Below are 23853 nucleotides of genomic sequence, written 5' to 3'. Positions count from 1 at the left end.
GTTTCCTGCTGCCAGAGTGTCCAATCCTTTCATAATCTTATATGTCTCAATCAGATCCCCCCTCAGTCTTCTAAACTCAAGGGTATACAAGCCCAGTCGCTCCAGTCTTTCAGTGTAAGGTAATCCCGCCATTCCAGGAATTGACCTTGTGAACCGACGCTGCACTCCCTCAATAGCCAGAATGTCTTTCCTCAAATTTGGAGACCAGAACTGCACACAGTACTCCAGGTGTGGTCTCACCAGGGCCCTGTACAGCTGCAGAAGAATCTCTTTGCTTCTATACTCAATCCCTGTTGTTATGAAGGCCAGCATGCTATTAGCCTTCTTCACTACCTGCTGTACCTGCATGTTTACCTTCATTGACTGCTGTACAGGAACACCCAGATCTCTCTGTACTGCCCCTTTACCTAAATTGATTCCATTGAGGTAGTAATCTGCCTTCCTGTTCTTGCTACCAAAGTGGATAACCATACATTTATCCATATTAAACTGCATCTGCCATGTATCTGCCCACTCACCTAACCTGTCCAGGTCACCCTGTAATCTCCTAACATCCTCAGCACATTTCACCTTGCCACCCAGCTTTGTATCATCAGCAAATTTGCTAATGTTATTGCTGTTAAGAAGGCAGATGGAGTGCCTGCTTCCATTAGTTGTTCCACAGAGTATTAGAGCAAGGAGGTCGTGTTGGAGTTGTACAGAGTGTTGGTCAGGCCACAACTGGAATACTGTGCACGGTTTTTGGTTACCACACTTCAGGAAGAACGTTCCTGAATAACGTTATAACATTAGAAGAGGTACAGAGGAGGTTCACCAGAATGTTGCCTGGGAGGAAGAATTTGAATTTAAAGAGAGTCTAAACTGGTTTGGATTGTTTTCTTTAAAGCAAAGACTGAAGGGAGGCATGACTGAGATGTAAAGGATTATGAAGGGTATGGACAGGATGAAGAGAGTAACTGTTCCCCTTGGTTGAGAGGGCATAGTTTTAGGGTAAGGAGCAGGCGATTCAGAGGGGATTTCAGAAAACAAAACTTATTCACTCAGTGGGTGGTGTGAATCTGCAATACACTGCCTCGGAAAGTAGTGGAGGCTGGAAACCCTACAAACTTTAAAAATATTTGGATGAGCACTTCAACTATCATGACATTCAAGGATATGGGACAAGTGCAGGGAAATTGCGATTAGTTATGTCGGTGCAGACTCGATCGGCTGAAGGACCAAATCTGTGCTATATAAATAGATGAATCAGTGTACCCTCAGTTAATGGTTGGCTTGCCATAATCATGTGATCTGTATCTCTACTGTAGGTATCCTCATGTGGCTGCATTTAACTGCGCGTCTTGTAGAACAAAAGAAATGCAACATAATGTACCTCCTATCCGGCACATGATTTTTAAAAATCTGTTTAAATAATATCTGTCTTTTTAGATTGATCACACTCCATTTATGGCAGAGGTTAGTAAGTGCAGGGAGTTAGGTGGTGTGGGATGCTGCAGAGTTCATGCTTCAACCAACTTCTGCCATGAGATAAAGCCCTTCCATATGAGTTCAGAAATACAGTCGGGGGAGGAAGCACTTAAATAGATAAATCAAGGAGGATAGTTCAGGGGTTAATGGTGTGGCATGCTGCAAGGCAAAGGTGTGCAATTGTGGAGGGAGTCAAAGATAGGAAACAATGGCAGGTATAGGTAACTGCGGAAGGAAGGCTGGGAAGGAGATGTGCAGGGAAATCAGTGACGTTGAGTTGAAAATACCCACATAATTTGAGGTAACAGATCCTAAAAAACAAACATGTTAAAACGGAATCATATTAAGCAAAGTTATTTGAAGTGATTTACCTATGCTTTGTCTAATGCCATGATGTACAATCTTGAGAGTTTAATGGGGACATTGGCATCAGGATATTACAGAGTCATGCAGCTATATCCTTATTGAAATATCTGACATTCAGTGGGCAATTGACAAATAGATACTGATGGGATGTTTCCACTCATTGGGGAATATGGGGCACAAGGGGGCACATGTTTAAAATAGGGGCCTCCTATTTAAGTTGGAGGTGAGGAGGGTCATTAATCTTTGGAATTTTTTTTCCATGGAGTGTGGTGAAGGCTGAGTCATTGAATATATTCAGGGAAGCATTAGAGAGATTTTTGTTATGGAGATCAGGCAGGTACGTGGAATTAAAGCAACAAGAAAATCATCCTCAATCTTACTGAAAAGTGTAAGAGGGTTGATGCTAGATGGCTTAACCCTTCTCCTCGCTCTATTGATTGTACAAGGGTTAGACAATTCGTGACATTTTAATGTAATTGGATGCTCAACTCCACTAATTAATGTTGATTCGTTTTTACAGGTTGGATGAAGATGGGAAGGTGCTGACTCCCGAGGAACTTCTGTACAGAGTGAGTGATAGAGTAGTAGTAGGAATACGGGATGGGGGACGGAAACAATGGAGTCACTAGAGGAGTAATGGTAGATAAGAAATGCAGAATGTGAATGATAGAGGGTTGGGGGATTTGGGTGATGGAATTCGGGAGGTTCGGGGGAGAGGAGATTTGAGTGATGGATTATGGGGGAATAACAGATGAGGTATGAGAGTGATGGAACTGGCGGACAGAGGATATGATGATGAACTTGGGAAGAGATGTGTGACAGAAAATGTAAGCGATAGAGTGAAGGGCAATGTGGGATGGAGGAAGTCAATCATGAAGTGGGAGCGCAATATGGCACAGGAGAGGGGACTATTTAAGTGGGGTGGGACATCATGCAGGTCAGGGATAAGAGTGAGTTGGGCAGTGGGAATGAAGGAGTTGAAAGTGAGTAACAAAGCTAGTGGAGAAGGTGCTAAGTTGAGGGGTTGACAGGGGAGATAAGGATGAGTACTGAAGTGGGATCAAATCTATGTGCAAACTGAATGAAAGCTAAGCACTGTGGCTGGGACTGAGTGGAGAAATACTTTAGGGGCAGTGGAAGAATCCTAGAGCCAGGGTGGAAAATGAACAAATAAGTAACAAGAGCAGGTCTGAAGTTGGGAATCATTTTTTTATTCATTTGTGGAATCTGATAAGAGTGGTTACATTATTGCCATTAGTGTAACATTTTATTGCAACTTGTTATGAGTTCAAATCCCACCATCTGCCATGATGTGATTTCGGCCCGTGTACCATATACATTAGCCTGGGGTTCTGGAGTACTACTCAAGTGACATTACCAGTATCAGCTCCTGACTCCCCAAAGCCTATCCATTATCTAGAAGGCACAGGTCAGAAGTGTGACGGAATACTCACCGTTTGCTTGGATGAGTGCAGTTCCAATAACACTCAAGAAGCTTGACACTATCCAGGACAAAGCAGCATTAATTTGGCATCACATCTGCTACCCACAATATCCATGCCTTCCATCTTTGATTCATAGTAGTAACACTGTGTGCCATCTACAAGATGCTCTGCAGTCATTCACCAAAGCTCCTCTGATAGCACCTTCTAATCCCACGATGTTTCACACTCAGAAGAACAATGGCAGCAGATACATGGGAACTCCACCAGTTCTCCCTGCAGTCACGCACCATCCTGACTTAGAATATAATGCCGTTCATTCACCTCACTGGGTCAAAATCCTGGAATTTCATTCCTAACAATATTGTGGGCATCCTGACCCCATATACTCTGCACTATTTCAAGAATGCAGCTCATCACTACCTTATCCAGGGAAATTAAGGATGGGCAAGAATTGCTGGGTTGGGGAATGAGGTATCAGGCCATTTCAGCAGTAGGCTGTAATCTTGTATGTCTCACTCTGTCTAAGCACCCTATTTGCTGTACGTCCTTGTTTGCTATGATATGCCTGCACTGCTCACAAAATAAAACTTTTCACTGTACTTAGGCACGTGTGACAACAATAAATCAAATCGAATCAGTGTAAGGGGCATTGGGGTGGCCACGGGTGGATTATGGTTTCCAGGTGAACAGGAGGGCAGCAGGTCGGAGTCTGTGGTGTTATGGATGTGGAGCAAATATAGTTGTATAGGGGAGGGTATGTATGGCAGGTTTTGTGTTAGATTAATACTTAAGCCAGGAATTAAGTTCAGTTTTTAATTGTATAACTTTTCCTGAGTAACTATTAACTGAATTGCAGTGGGTCCCTCCTAATTCTCTAATACACTAATGTTCTTCAGTGAAGGAAATCTGCAGTTCTCCCCAGTCAGGCGTACATTTGATTCCAGATGCACAGCAATGTGGTTGACTCTCAATTCCCCTCGGAAATGAACTGGCAAGCCATTCAGTTGTACCAATGGCTACAAGTGCAGGGAAAGGTTTTGTTGGGTTATTACCTCTGCCTAATGCACCTAACCTACACATCCCTGAACACTATGGGCAGTTTAGCATGGCCAATCCACCCTAACCTGCATATCTTTGTACTGTGGGAGGAAACTGGAGCACCCGGAGGAAACCCACGCACGCACAGGGAGAATGAGCACATTTCATGCAGGCAGTTGCTCGAAGCTGGAAGCGAACCCAGGTTCCTGGCACTGTGAGGCAGCAGTGTTAGCCACTGTGCCGCCCATGAATTTTAAATGTCAAGTAAAGGTATTAAGGAATATGAGCTATGATGAGCCATGATCTCATTGAATGGTGGAACAGGCTGAAGGGTCTGAATGACATAAAGGTAGTATACTATCTTTCTGTCTTCACAGATGATGCCAGATCTGTTGAGTATCTCCAACATCTTGTCTTTATACTAAATTCGGTTTCCCTTCTTTCAGGCTGTCCAGTCAGTGAACATGAGTCACGATGCTGCACATGCACAGATGGATGTGAAATTTCGGTCACTGGTGTGTGTGGGATTAAAGTAAGTGATTATCTTCAATGCTATGCCTTTGTGTCCAAATGATGATGAATGCATGGATCAGGGTTGGGTGTATCAGCTTGGAGTTCCAACCTAAATAAGATATTCAGACTCAAACAAAAAAGTTGGGCAAATGTATTTTGGAATGTAAATTAACAAGGAACATCAATAAACTAGATCCTATAAAAAGGCTGCAAGGAACAGTTCGATTGGAAAACAAACTTAAGGAGATGAGGAAATTCTGGTTGTAGGAAATTAATCAAAAAATGGAATTGCTGTTAGGCTTTAAAAATGAGATCAGACTAGTGTGGCATGCCCCATAAGTACATTTAGTTATTGCCATTAAATCTGAGGATTCCTTGTGTAACCAGGATGAATGTTGAATATTCTGATGTTGAGGTAACAATATGTCAAAATTGCACCATCCATTTAAGGCCACAGGTTATAATCAAGGAAAGTCTGAGGCCATTTAGATGTAAGTAATCATCATTGAGAGAACATTATCACTGAGAGTACATTATCGTTCAGCTGTAGAGTCATTGAGTCTCAGAGATGTACAGCACTGAAACAGACTCTTCAGTCCAACTTGTCCATGCCGAGCAGATATCCTAACCTAATCTAGTCCCATTTGCCAGCACTTGGCCCATCTCCCACTAAACCCTTCCTATTCATATGCCCATCCAGATGCCTTTTAAATGCTACAGTCGTACCAGGCCTCCTCCACTTCCTCTGGCAGCTCATTCCGTACACACACCACCCTCTGTGTGGAAAAGTTGCCACTTAGGTCCCTTTTATATCTTTCCCCACTCACCCTAAACCTATGCTTTCTAGTTCTGGAGCCCCCTAACCCAGGGAAAATACTTTGTCTATTTATCCTAACCATGCCTCTCATGATTTTATAAACCTCTATAAGGTCACCCCTTAACCTCCGACGCTCCAGGGAAAACAGCCCCAGCCTATCAGCCTATAGCTCAAATCCTCCAACCCTGGCAAAATCCTTGTAAATCTTTTCTGAACCCTTTCAAGTTTCACAACATCCTTCCAATAGGAAGGAGACCAGAATTACATGCAATATTCCAACAGTGGCTTAACCAATGTCCTGTATAGCTGCAACATGACTTCCCAACTCCTGTACTCAATACTCTGACCAAAAACAAAAGCATACCAAACGCCTTCTTCACTATCCTATCTACCTATGATTCTACTTTCAGGGAACTATGAACCTGCACTCCAAGGTCTCTTTGTTCAGCAACACTCCTTAGGATTTTATCATTAAGTTATAAGTCTTGCTATGATTTGCTTTTCCAAAATGCAGCACCTCACATTTATCTAAATTAAACCCCCTCTGCCATTCTTCAGCCCATCTGATCAAGATCCTGTTGTACTCTGAGGTAACCTTCTTTGCTGTCCACTACCCCTCCAATTTTGGTGTCATCTGCCAACCTACTAGCTATACCTCCTACATTCACATCCAAAGTCATTGATATAAATGATGAAAAGTAATCGACCCAGCACCGATCCTTGTGGCACTCCACTGGTCACAGACCTCTAGTCTGAAAAACAACACTCCACCATCACCCTCTGTCTTCTACCTTCGCACCAGTAACAGCCAGTTTGCAAACTATAAGATTTCAAAAATGGCACTGTGATGAAACCTGGTTAGCACTGCTGCTCACAGCATGAGGGACCTAGGTTCGATTCCAGCCTTGGGTGACTGTCTGCGTAGGGTTTGCACATTTTCCCTGTGTCAGCATAGGTTTCCGCCAGGAGCTGTAATTTCTTTCTACCATTCAAAAATATGCAGATTAGGTGGATTGGCAGTGTTAAATTGCCTGTTAGTGTCCAGGGATATGCAGGTTAGATAGATTAGCCATGGTAAATGTAGAGTAACAGGGATAGGAATGAGGGTCTAGTAGAATGTCTTTGGAGGGTTGACAGAGACTAGAACCAAATCTGCACTGTAGGGTTTCAATGACTCTATATTTTACTGATATTGATGAAAGATTAGATAGTAGCCAGGATCAATAGTGACATAGGCTGTTTCACATACACCTGCACAAGCAAATAGGGCCTCAGTTTTACAAAATCCCTATGGTGTAGAAACAGACAAATCCACACCGACTCTCCGAAGAGCATCTCTCTTCCCTATCCCTGTCACCCTGCATTTCTCATGGCTAATCCACCTAACCTACACATCCCTGGACATTATGGGCAATTTAGCATGGGCTATCCACCCTAACCTGCGCATGTTTGGACTGTGGGAGGAAACTCGAGCAGACGTTGTGCAAACTCCACACATACAGAAGTCCATTGCTGGAATTGAGCCCTGGTCCCTGGCACTGCTAAGCAGTAGTGCTAACCATTGAGACACACACCACCTTTTAATGTTTTAACTGAGTGTCCAGCACCTCTGAGAGTGCAGTGCTCCCTCAGTGCTTCAGCCTTCATTTTGTTTTATCCTAACACTTGTTGGAACTCAGGAGAATGAGAGGCAACCTTACTGAAACATGCAAGATTCTTAAGGGACTTGACAGGGTCAGTGCATAGATAATGTTTCCCCTTATGGAAGAGTCCAGGATCAGAAGGCATAATCTCATAACAAGTGGTTGTTTATTTAAAACAGAAATGAGGAAGAATTTCTTCTCTTAGATAATGGTGAATCTGGAATTATTCACTGTAAAGGCTGAGTCACTAAGTATATTCAAGGCTGAGATGGACGGATTTCTAATCTGCAAGGGAATTGAGAATCATGGGGAGAAAGTGCATTATCACATCAGGCATGATTTTGTTAAATAGCAGTACAGATGGGTTGTGAATGGCTTACTTTTGCTCTTACATCTTATGGTCAGTTTGCATCTGTTCCGATAACTGCAGTGACAGTAATTCCAGTACCCTGCCCCTTCAATGAATGATATTGTTTTGTAGCTTTTTAACAAATGTACAAGAGAGCTTTATTTGGAGATGGCTTGTCTTTCATGTCTTTCGTCTGTTATCTAAAGTTACTCTTGGGTTAATGCTCCAATCTGTGGAACTCAGTTTCCATCATCCCTGCCTTCCTGTGTCCAAAGTTAAAAATCACACAACACCAGGTTGTAGTCCAACAGGTTTAATTGGAAGCACACTAGCTTTCGGAGCGACGCTCCTTCATCACCTGATGTCCAGAGTACTATTCTGTGTGCAGCGCCCTGACTTTCTTAGAGGATGACAGGAATTGGAGTACACCATTCAGCCCATTGAGCCTGCTCTGCCATTCAGTAGCTGGTCTGTGCCTAACCCCATATGTCTGCCTTGGACCCATATCCCTTAATACCCTTGCTTAATAAAATTGTCTATCTCAGATTTAAATTTAACAATTGAATTAGCATTGACCATCATTTAAAGAAGAGAGTTCCAAATATACACTACTCTTTAGCATATAGAAGTGTTTTCTTACATCTCCCTTGAATGGCCTGGTGCTAATTCTTCGACTATGCCCTAGTTCTAGAATCTCAATCAGTGGAATTAGTTTATCCTTATTTACACTGATGTTCCCTCTTAGTATCCCAAAGACCTTGATTAGATCACCACTTACTCTTCTGTTCTCGAGAGGAAAGTCCTAATTTGTCTAATCCCTCCCTTGTAACTTAACCTCTAAAGTATAGGTGTCATCCTCATAAACCTATATTGAATTCCCTCCAGGGTCAAAACATCCTTCTTAATGTCTGGTGCCCAGCGTTACTTTCAGTACTCTCAGTAGAGTCTAACCTGGGTTTTGTATAACTGCAGCATAACATCTGGATCCCCATATTCTAGCCCTTTAGATACAAAGGCCAGCATTTGGATTAGCCTCCTTGACTATTTTCTGCACTTGCTTGTCGGAGATTAAAAAGCTATGCACTTGCTTCCGAAATCTCGTTAGATATTCATTGTATTTATTTTTATGCCTTCTAAAAAATACTCTGATCTATTCTTTCTCGGTCTAAACTCAATAATCTCCCATATGCTTATATTAAAATCCATCTGCCACTACTTTGCTCATTCACTAATCTGTCAATGTCATGTTGTAATTTTATGCTGCTGTCAACACTGTGTACAATCCTGCCTAATTTTGAATTGTCAGCAAATTTCAATTGTTAACTTGTTATACCACCTATCTAAGTCATTAATGAATATTGTGAATAATTGAGGCTCCAACACAGATCCCTGTGGGATCACACCAGTCACATCCTGCCAATTTAACTACTTACCCATTCTTCCAAATCCCTGTTTTATGCCACTCAACAAATTTCCGATCCATGTCAGTAATTTGCCTTCAATTCCATGGGCTTCCACCTAGCTCTTCCACCAGTCTTTTGTATGGGACATAATCAAAAGCCTTCTGGAAGTCCACATAAGCCACATCCTTGGACTTACCTTTGCCACCTCTTCAAACAACTGAGGTTTGTCAAACATGACCCTTCATGAATCCATGCTGAATCTCCCTGACTGACTGAAATCTTTCAAGGTGTTCAGTTACCCTATCCTTGAATATAGTGTCTAACAATTTCCCCATCACAGATGTTAGGCGAGCTCGTTTGTAATTTCCTGGTTTCCCTCTCTTACCTTCCTGAAAGAGCAGAGTGACGTGAGCAGTCCAGAGGCACAGCTGGTTCCTAATCCAGAGGTACAACTCCTGAATTCAGGGAACTCGGAAAGATTGGGGTTAGGGCATCAGCAGTGCTGATCCAACCAATCCACATGGCCATTCGAGAGGTCCTTGATCTCCCACATCTTGCAGGAGAAGCGAATGAATTGCCATTTCTAACCCTCTAGTAACTACTCAGTTAGAAATTAAATAAGTAAATGAATAGATCTTATCTAGTTACTTAAATATACAGTTATTGCTTACCAACTAAGAGGCTTTCTAAATACATTATCCACCATAAAACAGTCATGTACTCTACCCTGCACTACAGTCAAATTTCAACTATTCTAAAACTGTAAGGCTCTGAATTGAATGTGAGGAAAGAAAGTCACCTGATTAATATTCACCAGTCAGGAGCCCTACTGTGCAGCAAATCATTTTTGAACTCATAATGTAATCAGGACCTTGTCTGAAGATTCTTCCACAATTCCTTTTTGAGTCATGGTGAGCAAACCGGCTTCTCCCAGAACCCTCCTCAGTCACTTCTCACTGCCACCCTCTCTGCCCAAAGTGCTCATTGTATTCCTTTTATTCATTGCTCTTACGTTTGTGACGTTAGTAATGTGTGTTATCATTATTTTGGATTGCATTGTGCTTGTCATGAATACTATTCTTCGATGCTCCTTACAGTGAGCAGGTTCTGCCACTATGGCTGGAGGTTCTCTGTTCAAGTATACAGACAGTGGAGAAATGGTATCAGCCGTGGTCGTTCCTCCGTAGTCCTGGCTGGGTCCAAATCAAGTGTGAATTGAGGTGAGAAACTGGTCTGAATGATGTTGCTGTGCAGGAATAGTTCCTGTATTGCTAATCACTTCTTTCAACTGAAGTCAGTTTCTTTTGTCTTATTGTTGCTCCTCTGGGAGTCCATGCTAATGTCTTGTTCCTGAAAGTTTGCAATGACACCCACCATCGATGTACCCCCATTCCACTTCACAAAAGATGCCTTCTGCCATTCTCCCCACCTCATCCAGGAGGGGATTATGCTTGATACTCGTCACCTGTACCAGTCAAATGGAGAAGCTGTGGTGTAGTGAAAATGACTCTTGACATAATCCAGAAGCCCAGGCTAATGGTCTGGGAATGTGGCTTGTATCACATTATGGCAAATAGTTGAATTTGAATCCAACAAAAATCTGGAATAAAATAAATATTGTGGCTATCCAATTGTCGTAAAAACACAATCTTTTTTTTTCAGGAAGAAAATCTACTGACCTTACCCAGTCTGAACTATACATGACTCTAGACCCACAGCAATGTGGTTGACTGTTTATCTACCCTCTGGGCATTTAAGGTTGGGTAATAAATGCTGACCTAGCCATACCAACATCTGTGAGCAAGTAAAGAAAGTTCCCCTCTATCTGTTGCTGACTTTACTACAGAGCTTATCAGTGGGCCCATATGATGAGTATCTGTGACATTGGTGTTGGAACATATCTGGAAAATGTTTAGATTAGATTTGATTAGATTAGATTAGATTAGATTACAGTGTGGAAACAGGCCCTTCGGCCCAACAAGTCCACACCGACCCGCCGAAGCGAAACCCACCCATACCCCTACATTTACCCCTTACCTAACACTACGGGCAATTTAGCATGGCCAATTCACATGACCCTGCACATCTTTGTGACTGTGGGAGGAAACCGGAGCACCCGGAGGAAACCCACGCAGACACGGGGAGAACATGCAAACTCCACACAGTCAGTTGCCTGAGGCGGGAATTGAACCCGGGTCTCTGACGCTGTGAGGCAGTTTAGTGAGCGTGCCCTGAGATTAGAGAACTTGATTAATGAAGAGAATTACACTTTCACTGTGATTATATTCTCTTCAACGTTTTAGCACTCACTCACGTCACAAACAGCATATCTCTTGTTCTACAGTATAATATCGATGGTAAATGAATTTTCTCATTCTGTGTTACAGGATTTTATCCAGGTTTGCATTCAGCCTTTCTCAGGATTGGGAACTGCCCATTAGGAAAGAGGTAAAGAACGAACCATGTTGAAGGTGCCATGTTTCAATCCCATGGAGGTTGCACCCAGACAATGAGCCAGTCCCCATTCCACTAGGCATTACACCCCTAAAGATACTCCATCCACTCCACTTGACATTACATCTCTACAATATGCAAGTGTCCACTCCACTGGATATTACACCTTACATTGAGCCAATATCCACTTCACTAGACATTACAATGAGGGATGAGTTCCTGAAAGAGGCATTCAGGGAGATATGGAAGGAAATTAAAAAGCAGGACCTCAAACGGTTATCATGGGATTACGCCCAGCACCATGTGCTAATGATCATAAGAGCAGGAGGATTGATTAATTGGCTAGAGAGCTGGTGTTGGATGGAAGCCATCCGAATTCTGAGGCACTGGGACCAGTTCTGGAGCAGATGGATCTCTGTATAAATTGGACAGATTACATTTTATTAGGCTGGGATTAATATCCTCACAGAAGGATTTGCTAGTGCTATTTTGGTTTGCTTAAACTTGCTTGTCAAGGGGATAGGAATTTGTGGGGTAACCCAAATTGGAAGGCAGTTAAGCTGGTAGCGGGAGTACAAAAAGCTACAAGTGAGGTAAGAAACAAAGGGAAGGCACCAGGTATGTCTCAAATACAGAATAATACCAAAGATACAAAACTTAAGGGCACTTTACCTGAATGCATTCCACTACTGGTGAAATTAGTGGAGCTAGATGGTCAAATGTTCCTGGGACTTGATGGTCTACATACCGGAATGTTGAAAGAGATGGCTACAGGCATGCATTGGTAATAATTTTCCAAAATACCATAGATTCTGGAATGGTTTCTGAAGCTTGGATGCTTGTAAATGTCACCCATTGTTTTACAAAAAGCAAAAGAGAAGTACTGCACAGGAACAGGCCCTTCGGCCCTCCAAGCCTGTGCCAATCATCATGCCCGAACTAAAGTAAAAAACAAGCTTTCTGCCTTTATTTGGTCTGTATCCCTTTATTCCCTCCCTATTCATGTAACCATCCAGATGCCTGTTAAATGTCACCCATGTGCCTGTTTCCACCACGTCTTCTGACTGTGGCATTCCAGGCTCCTACTACTCTTTGCGTGAAAAACGTCCCTCGCACATTCCCTGAAACCTTCCTCCTCTCACCTTGAACCTTTGCCCCCTTGTAATTGAAACTTCAACCCTGGGTAAAAGTCTCTGACTATCTACCCGATCTGTGCCTCTCATAATTGCGTAGACCTCTCAAGTGTCCTCTCAACTTCCGTCTTTTGAACTTTTCCTCATTGCTAATGCCCTCAAGATCAAGGAGCAAGGGGAAAAAACAGGGAATTTCAGATTTGTCAGCCTCATATCAGTAATACAGAAAATGCAAGAATCTTTCAATAAGGACATGATAAATGGACAGTTGGATAAAAATAATCTGGGATAGTCAGCATGGATTTTGCAAGGGGAGAATCATATTTGAGAAACTTGAAATTTTTTTGAAAATGTTACTAACAAAATCAACAAACGAAAGTTGATGGATGAAGTATATTTAAACTTTCTGAAAGCTTTTGATAACAAGTTGGGAAGCAAAATTAAAGTATATGGGATCGGAGATAGTCTACTGGTATGGATTTAATAATTGGGCTGTTCAACAGAAAACAGAGAGTAGGGATAAATGGGTTGATGGAGGACCTTGGTCTTGTGGATATTCAGAGGGAGACCCATACCCTCACATGCCTCTGTAAAGATGCTGACACTGGTCTGGAGTATGTCCTCAGTGGTTGCACACCTCCTAGAATCATCTGCATCCTGCAGCTCGATGACATTGGTTGGGGTGATTTTGGTTTTGTTTGAAGGCGACGGAGATTTAATAATTTCCCGCAGTTTGTGTAAGTTAGCTCCACTCCAGCAGGGAGCTTGTCAGCAATGAGGGGAAGCATTGTAGCGAGGTAGATCGAGAACAGTGTTGGGGCAATGACACAGCCCTGCCTGGCACTATTCCGAATGAGCAATGGGCCAGTGATGGATCCAAGGACGCTCTATTCTTCCCCACTAATGATGTCAAAGGCGGCCATGTACAGGTTCTTTTCTCTGTATTTCACCTGTAACTATCGTGTGGTGAAAATCATGTCCGTTGTGCCCCTTTGTGGCAGGCAGCCACACTATGGTTCGGAGGAGAAGTTCCTCAGCCACAGGGACGAGACGGTTGAGTAGGACCCTCACGATGACTTTTCCAACGGTTAACAGCGAGGGGATTCCCCTGTAATTACCACAGTGAGACCTGTTCCCTTTTTTGAAAATACTCATGACTCTGTTGTCTTGGAGCTCTGCCAGGATACTCTTCTCCTTCCAGATAAGGCAGACAAAGGCGTGGAGCTGCAGCAGGAGCTCTTTGCCCCTTGCTTCAATGCCATGGCAGTGATACGGTCTGCTCCAGCAGCCTTGTTGTTCTTAAGCTGGCAGATGGCCTTCTCCACTTTGTGTAAGCCTGGGGTGTTGCTGAGCTCATGGTGTGTAGTATGCTGTGGGATGCATTCAAGGGCGCTTGGATCAACAACAGAGTCCTAGTTGAGGAGGTCTCTAAAGTACTCCCCTCACTTTTGATGGCTTTTTTTGGGTTTTTGATGGCTTCTTTATCTTTGATAAGAGTCACTCTGTCCTTGACCAGCAGTGGGTGGGGCCTTGAGGGTTTAGTCCATAGCTGGCGTTGACAGCCCAGAAGAAACCCTGCATGTCATTGTTCTCGGCCACTCGGGCCTCCAGTGCTTTCTCCATCCACTACCTGTTCATTATATCAGGGATATGGATTTGGACCTCTGCCATCAGTCACCCGTAGGTCTTTCATTTCTGTTCCTAGTGCAGTTACTGTTTTACACGCAGAAATTACACGGTTTAATAGTTCTTGGATCTCATGATCATTCTCATCAAACCAGTTTTGGTGTTTCCTGGTTGAGTGACCGACTGGAGTTTTGCAGGCATTGGCCATGGCAGTCTTAGGGATAGACCAGAGACTGTTGGAATCCCGCAACTCAGTGTCACTGAGGGTCACGAGTTGTGTGGAGAGGAGTTGGTTGTATGACACTATTTTTTCCCGGTCTTTGAACTTTTTGCGGCATTGCTTCTGTTGTCTCTGCTGTGGAGAGGCTATATTTATGTTGATCCTGGCTCTGATCAGGCAATGGTCCATACAGCAGTCAAATCTCCTGCCATGGCGTGGATATTTTGAACTTTTTTTTAATTAATTCACAGGATGAGGGCATCACTGGCTGGGCCAGCATTTATTGTCCATCCGTAATTGTCCAGAGTGCAGTTGAGAGTCAACCATATGGCTGTGGGTCTGCAGTCACATGTAGGCCAGACCAGGTTAGAATGGCAGTTTCCTTCCCTGAAGGGCATTAGTGACCCAGACAAGTTTTTCCAGGAATCAGGCTTATGCCCGAAACGTCGATTCTCCTGCTCCTTGGATGCTGCCTGACCTGCTGCGCTTTTCCAGCAACACATTTTCAGCTCTGATCTCCAGCATCTGCAGTCCTCACTTTCTCACGAAGTTTTTCCAACAATCAACAATGGATTCATGGTCATTGTTAGCCTCTTAATTTCAGATATTCATTGAATTCAAATTCCACCATCTGCCATGGCGGGATTTGAACCTGGGTCCCCAGAGCATTACCTGGGTCTCTGGATTAACAGTCCAGCGATAATGCCTCTCCGATCCCTTACTCTGATGATGACGTAGTCAAGGAGATGCCAGTGACTGGATCTCGGGTGTTGCCACATTGTCTTGTATTTGTCACTTTGGTGGGACAGTCTGGTAGTAATGAGGAGATTGTGTTCACAGCATTTGGTCAGGAGAAGGGTGCCATTGGAGTTTTGCTTCCCTCCTCTCTCTTACCCGATTACATCGCCCCAAGGGTCTGCACTTTCGCTGAGGAAGATTAGTTTGTCTGCAGCAGGGGCCAGTGAGAGAGATTCGTCAAAGCTGGATTAGAATTCCTTCTTGTCCTCATCTTCTGCATCAAGCATTGATGCATATGCAGAATCGCATGACATACTGGTTCCCAGCAAGGGGGATTAGGACTGTCATGAGGTACTCGCTTGTTCTGCAAAGGGAGTCTTTAAGTTGATTCATCAGTTCATTTTTGACAGCAAAGCCAACACAATGGATGCAGTGCTCTCCTTCAGCCTTGCCTTTCCAGAGAAAGGTATAGCCCCCACCTTGCTCTCTGAGCTGTCCTTCCCCTGCCCCCCCCCCCCCCACCGGATTTCACTCACGGCAGCAATGTCAATAACATAGCGCCTGAGTTCCGGGCAATGATGGCGGTGTGGCGTTCCAGTCTGTCACTGATGGGACAGTTCATAAGGGTCCCAAACTTCATCCTGAGGATGTGGAAGGTTCCTATACAGTTCTTTTAATGTGAGGAAACCATTGCACACCGGCTACCACACAGGCAAAGCAATGCAAGGTCCAATAGTGAGGGGAGGGGAGGCCAGGCACTGCTGTTTGGCCTTAGATTGCCAGTGGTGGAGTGCAGACAAACAGCTTGGTGCTGGTCAGCTGCTCATGCTGTGTGAAAGTGGGAGGAAGGGGAATAAACGGGAAGGACTGTGCAATTGCTGCTATTGTCCTTGTCATCCTCAGTTTGTGACTGTGAAATCACTACACTGGGGGGGGGGGGGGGGGTGTTGTAAAAATCTCTAAGCTGGGGGTTGGGGAGAGTTTATATCAAAACAAATTAGACTTGGTTGGTGGAGTTTATAAAATCACCGAATTGGTTGGTGAGTAGTTTATAGATTACTGGGCTGGGAGGGCTTAATAAGATTATTGGACAGAGGGTATTTAAAAAAAACACAACTTGGGTGGGGGTTATTTTATAAAACACTGGGCTCTCGAGGTGTTAATAAAAAGAGGATCACTGGACTGGTAGGGTGTTATGATATTACTGAACTGTGGGGTGGCATAAAATTACTGGGCAGGGGTTATAAAAACAATGGACTGGAGTTTATATTAACACTGGAATGGGGAGGACAGGGAGTTTTATGAAAATCTCACCGTAGTTGCAACAACAGGAGCTCTGGTTGATGGGCAGGCAGTTTATAGGCTGTGCTTGGCCCTGTTAAGAGCAGCCAGAAGACCGGAAGAGTGGTGTTCAGGTCTCAGTCCCTAGAGGTGTGAGCAGGAGAGGTTGAAGAAGGGGCAGCAAGGGAGGAAGGACAGGTAGGTAATCATGGGCCAGGTTATCCCTGCCATCTTTCCTATTGCCATAGAGGGAGTGTAACAAAGGTTCACTTGACCTGTTCACAGAATGGTGGGGCTGCCCAATGAAGAAAAATTGGGCTTGTATTCTTCACAGTTTCAAACAGCGAGAGATTTTCTCATTAAAATTTGAAAATTACTATCGCAGGGGCCTGTGGAAGCTCTGTCTTTGAGTATATTTAAAGTAGAGGTTGACAAATTTGTATTATCAATGGTATAAAGGGTTAAGGAGATAGGCTATGTAAAAGGCACTGACACAGTTGTCTTGATGGGCTGAACGGCCTACTCCCGTTCCTACCTCGCTACAGTAAATTGGTGTCCATTCCACTGGACCTTACATCACCACAGTAAGCTGGCATACAGTTCATTAGACATTTTATCTCTGTGGGTACCCAGGCTCTATTTTCTTGACAATATACCTTTATAGGGACCCAATGGAAATTACAAGCTGACAGTGATCCAGTGTCCACTCCACTGGACATTGAAGCCTGACAGGAAGTTCAGTGCCCACTTCACTGGAGTGTATGCCTGATGTTTGACCTCTGCTCGATGTGCGTAAGCACAGTTTGGAGCCTGTTCAGTGTGTTGAGGGTGTGTGCCATTTACAGTCAAGTGGTTCTGTCTGTGTTTATGGAAGTGGAGGATGGGGAAGGATCTGGTAATAGTGATGTTTCTGTTTCTGTTTGCATGTACATTCACTGGTGGAGGGAGTGAAATTACGAAGGGTGCAATGTTTATGGTGTGATATGGTCTGTATGCGAGGGAAGTTGGGATGTGTGTAAGGTGCTGATGGGGTTGGCCTAAGTGAGGTTTCTGTATATAGAGAAGTTCAATAGGATAGTGATACCTCAGATGGGAGAGGTGTGTGTGGGGCAGAGTTTGTATCTTGTGGAATGTGTATGTGGGAGTAATAGTCTTATAAAGTTCTGTGTGGCTGTGGCTAGGGAAGGATGATCTCTATGTTTCTTCTTAGTTGCAGTAAGACTGGGGAAGAGACCGTGAACACTGAATAAGAGGAAGCTCTGTTTAATTGAGCAATACCATCTGACCACAACAGCTTTTTTTTTCTGCTTAGGACAAAGAGAAGAAGCCTCTAAAAGATGGAGTCCAGGACATGCTGGTGAAGCATCATCTCTTTAGCTGGGATATTGATGGTTAATAACTCCTCTCCTCCAATGAAAACACTCAACGCCAAATCTCCATGAGCATGTGACTCTACAGGTGCCTGTTGACATTGTGATCCCCCAATCTAAATCAGTCCTGGCAAAGTCCTGCCTTGCACTCAAACCACAATGAAACAATAATTCATTATAATCCTGTAAATATTCCCCTGAACCCCTCACATTCCATGCCCTATTCCCTCTGTCCACACCAAAACTAGCACTCAGCTCTTCCATAATGCTCATTAACATGCTTGGGGGTCTTTGCTATCCTGATTTCATTTGGTGAGTTGACCTGTGCTGTAGCCTTTCCTTTCCTGCTAAGGGAGTCCACCCTTTAGAAAAGGTATTTTAAGTGTCTCATCACTCCCTTGATTCTAGTCCTTATTTTTGTGAAGGCCAGAGTTTGGGCTTTGATACAGCTCAATAACAAATGTTTGAATGAATAAACCAAACATGAGGCAGTGCCTCTTGGACTAAAATCCTCCAGCCTGTCCTGTAGACCGCTCGATGTTCTTTACCAGGAGAGCAGTAAATATACTGAGCCTAGAAGACAGCAAAGGGCACACCCGTGTCACTTTGTCATTCTTGGTGACAGATCTCAGCATGTAGAAATGATGATGAATGCAGTTCCCCAATGTCCTACATGTTCCAATAATATAGACCATCTGCAGTGCTCAAAACTGGATCAATTCAAACAGATGCTAGCCACAACTACCAGATGTTGCAAGGGATCAAATTGACAATGTAGCGCATTTTAATGTAATGAAATACTCTAAGGCAGTTAAAAGCTGCCATAACTATATTTATTTACCATTTCTGGATGCCCGTGTGCTTTTAACAATCAGGGTTGCGCTCTCTTTTAGTTTGGTTGCTTTAGCATGGGAAGGTTGATTTCCTAATGAAGCAATTATTAGTGCTTTCTGAAGGAGTGTGTCTGGAAATAGCTATCTCCTGTGTCCTGAAAGATTGATCCAATAAGCAGGTTTTACCAGATGGTCCAGTGTATTTACATGAACCTACAGCTGGGGGGGGGGGGGGGGGGAGAAGGTGCAGAGATGCTGCCACTGACAGACAATTAAAGAACAAAAGGCTCATTTATTGCCCACCCAGGCTGCAGAATATTGTCTGAACTGCAGGGTACAATGAGGCCACAACTAAGGAGAAACCATAAGAAGGCGACGTATGCATCTTATGGAATGCAAAGAATATCCGTCTACCCAAGTCCCAAAAATGTCCATCTCCTGAGCCTCTTGCAGCCTTGTTTGCCAGTAAGGGCTGCTGACCATTAGCAAAGACCTCAACAACTGGGAAAATGTGCCGATCTAAATGCAAAATTACTGTGTAATTAGGTAGAAAAATTACAAAATGAATTTTGTGACAACTGTCACAGCATTTCACTGATTCCTGGAAATGCCATATTATTCCAAAACCCCTCATTCCCAGCTGAAAGTGGTTCTAGCAACAAGTCACTTGTTGCGTTGGTATGCAGTGCAAGTCCTGTAGGATTCAGCAGATTCAATATCATCCACATGCCTTCTCCCAGTTTGAATTTCCAGATAATTGAGTTTTATTCTTTGTCTTCCTTGACTTTTCTTCAATCATTGGTCTGTGTGTACAAACTTTTTATCATGTTAGCTATTTGTAAATAAGAAATAAATGATTACTGGGTTACTGATGTTGGGTGTCTATGCCGTTTATTGCTTCCAAATTCCAAGATAATGGTAGAATAGCAGTGCAGTATAAGGGCTCCTCAGTGCAGGAACCTGGAGCTCGTCTTCTCTACTTTACTTCCTTTTCCTGTGCTATTTTTAAACAAAAGAATTCCATTTGTTATGGTTCCTTACCTTTTAACGTCTTTGACAACAGATATCTTCTCCTGACCCAGGCCCAGCAACTTGGAGGCTTCCAGCAACCCGGAATGGTAGTATAGGCCTAGCATCTGGCAGGATGGTCTCCCTGTGTGGTGGTCTTGTCCAGGAGGGTTGGTATCGGCCTGATGTGGTGACCTTGCCCCAGCGTGGAAGTTTTCTTTGGCAGCTTCAGGGTATTCCTGCAGCTGGGCGTTAAGGTCTACTCCAGCACAAAGGTCTCATCCTGGCCTGGAGAACTTATCCTTGCTTCAGAGGAGGCTTCTTTGTCTTCCAGTGGCCTGGGGTGGAGGTCTTGCCTCGGGGTGTCAGAGAGGTTTCAGCAGTGGCAGGTTTGGCCCAGTTGTCCAGCAGACCCGAAACCATGGAACCATGTGATGAATTTTTACTTTTTTTTTACTTATCTGGGACTTATGGGATTAAATTGGGTGCTGTGATATGTCAACTTATAAAACTTATCATTGTATTTTTGTGAAAATGCATGTGTCAATAAATTACTATTCTGTTTCCTGCTCCTTACAACCTGCAACTTATGACTGCCTCTCACATCAGAGATGTTGAGGCACCCACTGATCGATTCTCTGGCAAACCCATGGTAAAGCTATGCTAACTGTTAATGATCTGTCAGAAGGAGGGAGAGGGAACCTTGGTCCTACTGCAACAATTTCATACAGTGGTAAGACATTGGAAAATATAAGAAAGCTTAGGAAAATGCATAAAATACAGGAACCCACAGACTATTGCCCCATTAGTATTAATGCTGGGGGACAGGAATTGAAAAAGAGAGGTGGACTGGGTGTCAGGTTAGCAATTCATCTAGACCAGTGTGGACTTGCAGTGCAAAGAATTGACTTTGGCTCCATATCACAATGCAGCTTTTCAAATGGTTAAACAATCGAACAAGGAGCAAAAGACATCTCGTTTAGCTTCAGAAAAGAATGCATGTGATAATTTATGTTGACACTAGTCTTCAGCAATCACTCGCTAACGAGTATGATTGTTCCCCCGGGATATTCTGTGTGACTGCTCATGGGTTCTGTGGGTCCTTGTGAGTCTGGTCCTATGGCACACATTTGACAGGTGTTTCTGGGAGGTGGATTGTTGGCATTCCTTTCTCCAGTTCCTTTTCCATACTTCCTCTTGCCAATTGGTGTTTTGAGAGAATTGTGTCCTCCAAATCCTCCACATTAGTTTCTTCTGAACAAGCGTGTTGATTTCCTGAGGGAAGCTTTCCAGGCGTCTTTAAAATGATTCCTTTGTCCTCCCCTGATTTGCGTGCCTGTTGTGTGCAGGGCAAAGATAGCTTGTTTTGGCAGACAGAACTCAGGCATCTTAAGCACGTGACCAGCCCAGCGGAGTTAGTTTTGGATGACCATGGCTTCAATGCTGGTGCTATTGACTCTTTCAAAGACGCTGATGTTAATACTCCTGTCCTCCCTGCTGATGTGGAGAATCTGTCTCAAATGACGCTAATTGGTTCTTAGTGGCCTTGAGGTGGCGTCCATGTGTAGTCCAAGACTTGGAGTGATATAGAAGTGTCAGAAGGATGACTGCCTCATACACAAGGACCTTGGTATCAGCACGGATGTCATGGTCATTGAAAACTCTATCCTTAGATATCCAAAGGTGGAACCCACAGATTAGATGCAATGTTGAAACTTTACATCAATGTCAAACTTAACTTAGAATAGTTTCCTAGGCAGAGGAAGTTTTCCACCTGTGGGAGGAGTTCTCCATTGATCTTAGTGGAGGAGTAGACCAGTGCTTGACCTGGGATAGGTTTGAGTCTTAAGGTTGAGGCTGAGACAGATTCTCTGGTTTGCTTCCGTGAAGGGTTGCAAATAGTATTCCGTGCTAAAGAGAGAATACTCTTGAGTCAGTGACAGAACCTATTTGGCTGAAGCTAAGAAACAACAGAGAAAACATTACACAACTTGATGTATTTTAAAGGCTATCTGATAATGAAGGAGCATATTTGAAATACAATTACTGAGATATATGAGAACTACAAAGTAGTGATAATGGGAGACTTTACTCCAGTGTTGAATACAACGGTAACTGTACAGTCGAGAGAGGGGCAAGAGTTTCTGAAATATGTACTGGAGAATTTTCTTAATGAGTTTGTATGTTGTTCTTATGACCAATTGCCCAGCAAGGTTCCCAATTTGTTGCTGTTCCAGACAAAATACCCCAAACTGTTCAGGTGCCAGGATGGAGGGATGAACTGGTTCCACGTTTTTAGTGAGCCACATCTTCAGTTGGTTGCAACAGGGATAATTTACAATTAATGTCTTCCCATGTGAATGACATTCTCCGAGAAATTAATTTGAGATGAGAAATGAATGCAACATACACTGAAAAAGATAAAAGGTATTTTTTAAAAGAAAAAAAGATCTAACTCTGAATTGTTCATAAAAGAGTGAATATTGAATGTTGCAACCATTGCAATGAATGGCAGCACGGTGGCTCAGCGGTTAGCACTGCTGCCTCACAGCGCCAGGGAGCCAGGTTCGATTCTAGCCTCAGGGCTGTGTGGAGTTTGCACATTCTCCCCGTGTCTGCGTGGGTTTCCTCCGGGTGCTCTGGTTTCCTCCCACAAACCAAAGATGTGCAGGTCAGGTGAATTGGCCATGGGAAATTACCTATAGTGTTCAGGGATGTGTAGGTTAGGTGCATTAGGGGTAAATGTAGAATAATAGATATGCATTAAACTCCAATGCAGGCTGGGGGACGGTTATCAAAATTCAAAATTTGCAAAACTTAGTGTATTAAACAATGAGGAAGATGAATAATAGACCTTGAGAGAGCATCAGACTGTTGAATGAATGGATCCATGGCTAATATATTTTGGAAGGGAGAATTTTGAAGGTGCAACAGCACAGAGACTTTTTTGGTGCATAAATCTTAGAAAGTAACAGGACAGGTTAACAAGACTGATGAAGGGCCTTTGCCTGAAACGTCGATTCTCCTACTCCTCAGATGCTGCCTGACCTGCTGTGCTTTTCCAGTACCACACTCTCGACTCTGATCTCCAGCACCTGCAGTCCTCACTTTCTCCAGGTTAACAAGATGGTTTTACCAAGTAGAACTTTATAAATTGAGGCACAGAGTGTAAAAGCCAGGAAATTATGCCAGTTCCTTTGATAAAATAAATGGCGCAAGTTGGTGTATTGTTACAAAATCTGGGCAGGGAAACAGCTGAGGCTTTGGAGTTTGCAGAGGTTATTGACAGTACAACCAGTACGATTGATTACTTAAACAGTTAGATTGGAAAAGCTAGGATTTTCTTAGAAAACAGCTCAGCACATATTTGCTAGAGATTTGAACTCGTGAAGATGATTGGCACAATCAACATGATGTTTTATTTCCATCATGAATGGTTAGGATTTGCAGTGCATTGGTATTCGAAACAGATTCAGGAGTGAACCTTTGAAAGCTTCTGTGGATGAGACATTTCAGTGATGAGGTAAAATTAGAGAACTTGGACTGTTTTCTTTGAGAGAAGATGGCTAAGAGAAGATTTGATAGAAGTTTTCAAAACTATAAGGAGTCTCGACATAGTGAATAGAAAGAAACTGATCCTGGTCATAAATGGATTGAGAACCAGAGGACTCAGTTTGAAGAGTTTTCCAATAAAAAAAACAAAAGTGCAGGTAGGAGAAAGCTTTTTTCCACACAGAGATATCAGTGTCTGGAATATACTGCCAGAATGTCGTGATTGTAACAAGGTCAGCCAGCTGGAATATGTGTTCCCTATTTGGGACTGTTAATCTGGTCCAAACAAGGAGCTCTGGTTGACGGATATAAAGAGAAGTGTCAAACGTTCTGACAATCTGAAAACTGGCTCTGATGGAGCTGGACCAGTGTCAAGGACTTTCTACATATCAATAAAGGGTCACTTAGTGATGGGATAATGGCCTACGTGGAGTTCTTTCAGTGGTGTCGAGAGTAAAACATGGTCCTGAAGAAACCTGCTCACAACAGTTATCTTTGAGTTAGGGTAAATATTTCAGGCTTCATGCTGTTATTTGGGAAGCTTGACTCATTTGTTCCTGCCATCTAAGACTGGGCCCAGTATGTGGAAAGGATACG

The 23853-nt window shown here is 43.4% G+C and overlaps 1 protein-coding gene across 1 annotated transcript in view; it reads left to right on the top strand.

The window, feature by feature from the left end:
• sgsm3 (small G protein signaling modulator 3) overlaps nt 1-19569 on the top strand; it is a 191309-nt gene extending 171740 nt beyond the window's left edge. The window contains exons 19-23 of the mRNA XM_043680029.2: nt 2354-2402; nt 4763-4848; nt 10139-10261; nt 11429-11489; nt 17806-19569. Of these exons, the coding sequence (XP_043535964.2) occupies nt 2354-2402; nt 4763-4848; nt 10139-10261; nt 11429-11489; nt 17806-17889 (403 nt within the window). The 3' untranslated portion in view covers nt 17890-19569. The remainder of the gene's footprint in view (nt 1-2353; nt 2403-4762; nt 4849-10138; nt 10262-11428; nt 11490-17805) is intronic.
• The last annotated feature ends 4284 nt before the right edge of the window (nt 19570-23853 follow it).

This window comes from Chiloscyllium plagiosum, unplaced genomic scaffold, assembly GCF_037043375.1.
Source record: "Chiloscyllium plagiosum isolate Xiang-an unplaced genomic scaffold, Cpla_swu_hap1 HiC_scaffold_33, whole genome shotgun sequence".
Classification (NCBI taxonomy): domain Eukaryota; kingdom Metazoa; phylum Chordata; class Chondrichthyes; order Orectolobiformes; family Hemiscylliidae; genus Chiloscyllium; species Chiloscyllium plagiosum.
The sequence above is the reverse complement of the archived record's forward strand: the minus strand, read 5'-3'. Positions and strand labels throughout refer to the sequence as shown.